The 5,227-nt window shown below is 52.1% G+C and overlaps 1 protein-coding gene across 1 annotated transcript; it reads left to right on the forward strand.

Annotated features, from left to right (window-relative positions):
• Positions 1 to 692: 692 nt before the first annotated feature.
• On the forward strand, positions 693 to 3,685 carry LOC115200184 (proteoglycan 4; the record flags this gene model as incomplete). Its single annotated transcript, XM_029763059.1, has 2 exons — positions 693 to 2,253; positions 2,581 to 3,685. Coding segments are annotated over exons 1-2 (1,356 nt in total), but the record flags the coding sequence as incomplete, so codon positions are not given.
• Positions 3,686 to 5,227: the final 1,542 nt, after the last annotated feature.

Genomic DNA, 5,227 nt, shown 5'->3' on the forward strand with positions numbered 1-5,227 from the left:
AAAATGTACTTGGTGGTACAGTAACCAAAAGGTTGGGAACCACTGATGTACATCATGAAAAATACTGCCACTTTACCTGACTTTACCTCTCTGGATGTTTCCAACTACTATCAAAGAGTATACTCTGCTGTCACCTATTGGCAAGAAAGGGAATCGCATATTTAAACCGTGTGAAACATTCGGCTACTCAGTGCTTCCAGTCAGAGCGTTTGTTTTGAAATGGGGAAGTCAAGTTTTGTAACAATCCAATAGGAGGAAGGCAAACAGCAACTTCACATTACAGTTGGTCGGATAACCTGATTTTTTTACAAATATATAAGAATGCAACTAGCTAGCTAAGCAGCTAGTTAGTTAGCTAGGTAGCGGTCGAATTTTAAGCCATTGTTACCTGGATGAAAATGGGGGAGGGTCTTGCTTTTTCAATTTCAGTCAGGGGGAGGGTTTAGTATTTTTTTGTATTTAGTCCAGGGGAGGGTCATGCAATTTGTAATCGATTTATATGTCAATATTTGTCAGCATTTTGGAATGTACGTATTGAATTCGGCTATGTGTAACTTTGGTGTACAACCCTGCTCTCTCTCGTTCTCCTCGCAGAGCTCGGCTGGGTGGGCTCTTAGCTTTTCATTGGCTTTCCGATCAGACCCTCTCTGTGCTTGGTGTATCAGAAGGTGGACATGTAGAGCTCGGCTGGGTGGGCTCTTAGCTTAAAGATCAGACCCTCTCTGTGCTTGGTGTATCAGAAGGTGGACATGTAGAGCTCGGCTGGGTGGGCACTTAGCTTTCCATTGGCTTTCCGATCAGACCCTCTCTGTGCTTGGTGTATCAGAAGGTGGACATGTAGAGCTCGGCTGGGTGGGCACTTAGCTTAAAGATCAGACCCTCTCTGTGCTTGGTGTATCAGAAGGTGGACATGTAGCGTATCTGCTGAATCAAATGGCGCTTGTTGTGATGACGTAGGGAGCTAGCGCACAAGAACAATGGTAGAAATGCTGCATTCAGAACAACTGGGAACTCAGAAATCTCAGACTTCAGTGTATTCAAGACACCTCGGGGAAGGGGGGGGAGAACGAGCTCCGACTGGTGAAAATAGTTTTGAAAGGTCATCCAACTCCGAATTCAAAGTCGGAAACTCGGGCATCTTGCTAGGGCTCCGACTTTCCCACCTGAAGATCACTGACATTATTTGTCCTCATCTTTTTTGTGTGTGTTGAGTTCCCAGTTGTCATGAAAGCGCCAAAAAACTCTTGTTACTTACAACAAGCATGTCGTTGCACAACTACGGAAGGACCACAGCTCGTGAAACATGTATCTTCACTATAATTTACAGGTTTCTTTGCAGTCTCTGTCCGCTGAAGAGAGTCTAGAAAAGTTTAATGGAATTTTGGAGTTGAATGGAGATGGTTCCTCAATGTGGAAAAACTTGAAGTGATAAAATCAGGTGTTGGAGGAGTTACTGAGTTTTTCAAGCGATGTGTTTATCCTAGGCTGCCTGTCATTACATCTGATTTAGGTTTTTATTAAAGCATTAGTCTTACATTCTATAGTCAACTTACACACAACACTGACATGCACTACCCCACCAGCTATGTGTGACGTTTTAAATGTATGTAGATCTGTCCTTAATGAGAATGTTTTGTTGACCAAAATGGTTCCTACTGTTGGCTACTACTAGGTTATGCTAATCAAGTGTTAGGCTATTTGTTAATAAAACATGCATTGATCTTCTGTTAAGGATTTTACGTTTTGAAAAAGACTGCCTCTTTACCGGACTTGTCTTTTTGTCTTGTTTTCAACTACTGCTACCAAATATTTAAGAGTACACTTGACTTTGTGGCTGTGTTACCTAGTGGGAACCGGCTAGTGCTTCCGGTATGAGGGAGAGTTTAATGAAATATTTAGCTTCCGTACCAACAGGTGGCAGTAACTGAACGAGTCAACTCTTGAAAAGACAGGCAACTAGTTTCTAAACGGCGTGTGAGAGATTTCCTTCCACACAGCAACAATGGCAGCCTCCAATACCAATGTGATACGGGTGCGATTGTATTTTGATTACCCGCCGCCCTCGGTATCCGACTGTCGCATGTGCTGGGTGCTCGTTGATCTGAACAAATGCCGGGTGGTAGCAGACATAGCCAGCGTAATCAGGGACAAGTTCGACTTCAGTCGCAGGAGCATTTTGAGTCTGTTCATTGAAGACTGCTACCTGCCGCATACAGAGAGCATCTACGTAGTCCGAGACAACGACAGCATCAGGTGCGTTACACCCCCCCGCCTAGCCAGACATGTTTTTATCCGGTCTGATCCACGCTTAGCTCTAGACCTGCGCTGGCGCCTTGGACAAGAGCTAATGGCGCTGTAACTTTCATTAGGATTTCAGTCCGTGATCTTACCCACGTGGTTGATTCATTCTATTTATTTGGGTTGGTTATACTAGCTAGCTACACGGGCTTGCAACAAAACAATAGAGGGATTGCACTCTAAGCCTGGTGTTAGTCTAGGCAAATATGTTTTCACACACACCACCGCTAGTACTTTGAGAATATCTACCGTTCCAACCCTCCGTGTTGTGTTGATTGACAGAGTGAAGGTGGAAACCCTAACCCTTTCGAATGGAAGTCAGTCCAAGAAGAGGAGGAGAGATGCCGAGGAGGAGGAGCCCACACAGAACCGAGTGAGTGAAGAGTGGAAGAGAAAGAAGAAGAAGAGAAAGGAGGAGGAGGGTCAGGAGGCCGATTCCAACCAGGCTGCGGTTGGAGAGAAGAGGAAATTAGACAAGAAGAAACAGAAGAAAAAGAAAGATAAGGTGGCTACCAAAACCACTGCCTCGTCCACAGGACCCTCTCCCACCTCGTCCACAGGACCCTCTCCCACCTCGTCCACAGGACCCTCTCCCACCTCGTCTACAGGACCCTCTCCCACCTCGTCCACAGGACCCTCTCCCACTGTAGTCAAATCAGACAAAAACACCAAGAAGGCTCCAGCGGCCACAGCAGTATCTGTTAACGGTAAAGCCACAGCAAAGACCCCGAATGGGGAAACGGACGACTCTTCTGATTCCAGTGAAAGCAGTAGTGAGGAGGAGGCCCCCAGTAAAACCCCCATGCAGAAACTACCCCCCAAATCACACTCTGCTAGCTCTACACCCCCTGTCACATCTAAAGCCACCCCTGTAGTGAAACCCCCAGCCCCCAATAAGAAACCACGCCCCCCTCCCTCATCATCTGATTCGGACTCCTCAGACTCATCGGGTGACGATGCCTCTAGCAAAGCCACCACAGGCCAACCTCCTGTTAAAAACCAGACTCCTCTATCCAAGCCTGCTGCCACTCCTACCACCATACCCACAGGCTCCGGAGCTGGTCCTAGGGACAAAACCACCCCCGCCAAGCCCAGGCCCAGCCTTCCTTCCTCAGGTCCCAGGACCTCTGTATCCCCTAGCCAGAGAGCTAATGCTCCAGGGCCAGGCTCTACCCCGGCAGTGCAGAAGGCCCAGAGGAGACCTGAGAGCCCAGGCTCTAGTAGTAGTGGTAGTAGTAGTGAGGAGGAGATCCAGCTGGTTATCAAACAACCGGGCCTGGGGATGGGGATAGTCCCTGCTATGGCAGCAGAACCCACCTGGAGAGGCCGAGGCAGGGGAAGCCCTAGGGGTCCAGAGAGAGGTGGGGGTAGAGGGGATGGAGGCCAGGGTTGGGGAGGTAGAGGGGAGTGGGACAGGGGTCCTCGTGATGGGGGTAGAGGTGGGGAGGGGGACAGGGGTCCTCGTGGGGGTAGAGGTGGGGAGGGGGACAGGGGTCCTCGTGGTGGGGGTAGAGGTGGGGAGGGGGACAGGGGTCCTCGTGGTGGGGGTAGAGGTGGGGAGGGGGACAGGGGTCCTCGTGGTGGGGGTAGAGGTGGGGAGGGGGACAGGGGTCCTCGTGGTGGGGGTAGAGGTGGGGAGTGGGACAGGGGTCCTCGTGGTGGGGGTAGAGGAGGGAGAGGAGATAATGCAGGGTTTTATTTCAACTATGAAGGTGAACAGCAGACTCATCAGCAGCCACCATCGTACCAGAAGGACTCCCTGATTAACAGCTCTGTGGTGTTCCAGGTAAGTCAACTGACTGCTAGACAGTATTCCAGGGTTGGTCAATTCAAGTCATTTAGATTGCATTTTTTTTCTCATTGAAAAGCACAGAACTGGAATTGGAATTTCAGTTTACTTGCTGAATTGAAATGGACATGACACCAACCCTGTGTCATTCTGTACTTCTGTTGCTGCTGGAATGAAGATGTGGGAGGTATGACATTTGTGTGTGTCTGTGTGTGTGTGTGTGTGTGTGTTTGTTGTAGAACCCATCAGAGTGTCCCCAAGAGGGACTACAGTGAGATGCCCCTCCTAGCTGCTCCCCTCCCCTCAGGACGGACAGAAGATCGCCTTCAAGGTAACCCGCCGCTTCTAGACCCCGGGCACGACCGCCGCTTTATAGACCGAGCACCCCGCTTATAGCACCGCCGAGGCAACCCGCCGCTTATAGACCGCCGAGGCAACCCGCCCGCTTATAGACCCGCCGAGGGCAACCCGCCGCTTATAGACCGCCGAGGCAACCCGCCGCTTATAGACCGCCGAGGCAACCCGCCGCTTATAGACCGCCGAGGCAACCCGCCGCTTATAGACCGCCGAGGCAACCCGCCGCTTATAGACCGCCGAGGCAACCCGCCGCTTATAGACCGCCGAGGCAACCCGCCGCTTATAGACCGCCGAGGCAACCCGCCGCTTATAGACCGCCGAGGCAACCCGCCGCTTATAGACCGCCGAGGCAACCCGCCGCTTATAGGACCGCCGAGGGCGGAACACCCCGCGCTCTATTAGACCCGCCGAGGCAACCCCGCCGCTTATAGGACCGCCGAGGCAACCCGCCGCATTTATAGACCGCCGAGGCAACCCCGCCGCTTATAGACCGCCGAGGCACACCCTGCCGCTTATACGGACCCGCCGAGGCAACCCGCCGCTTACTTAGACCGCCGAGGCAACCCGCCGCTTCAGGGACCGCCGAGGGCAACTCCGTCCGCTCTAGGACCCGCCGAAGGCAACCCGCCGCTTAGACCGCCGAGGCAACCCGCCGCTTAGAGACCGCCGCCGAGGCAACCCGCCGCTTAGAGACCGCCGCCGAGGCAACCCGCCGCTTAGAGACCGCCGCCGAGGCAACCCGCCGCTTAGAGACCGCCTTCGAGGCAACCCGCCGCTTAGAGA

Source organism: Salmo trutta, chromosome 1 (assembly GCF_901001165.1).
Source record: "Salmo trutta chromosome 1, fSalTru1.1, whole genome shotgun sequence".
In the NCBI taxonomy this organism is placed as follows: Eukaryota; Metazoa; Chordata; class Actinopteri; order Salmoniformes; family Salmonidae; genus Salmo; species Salmo trutta.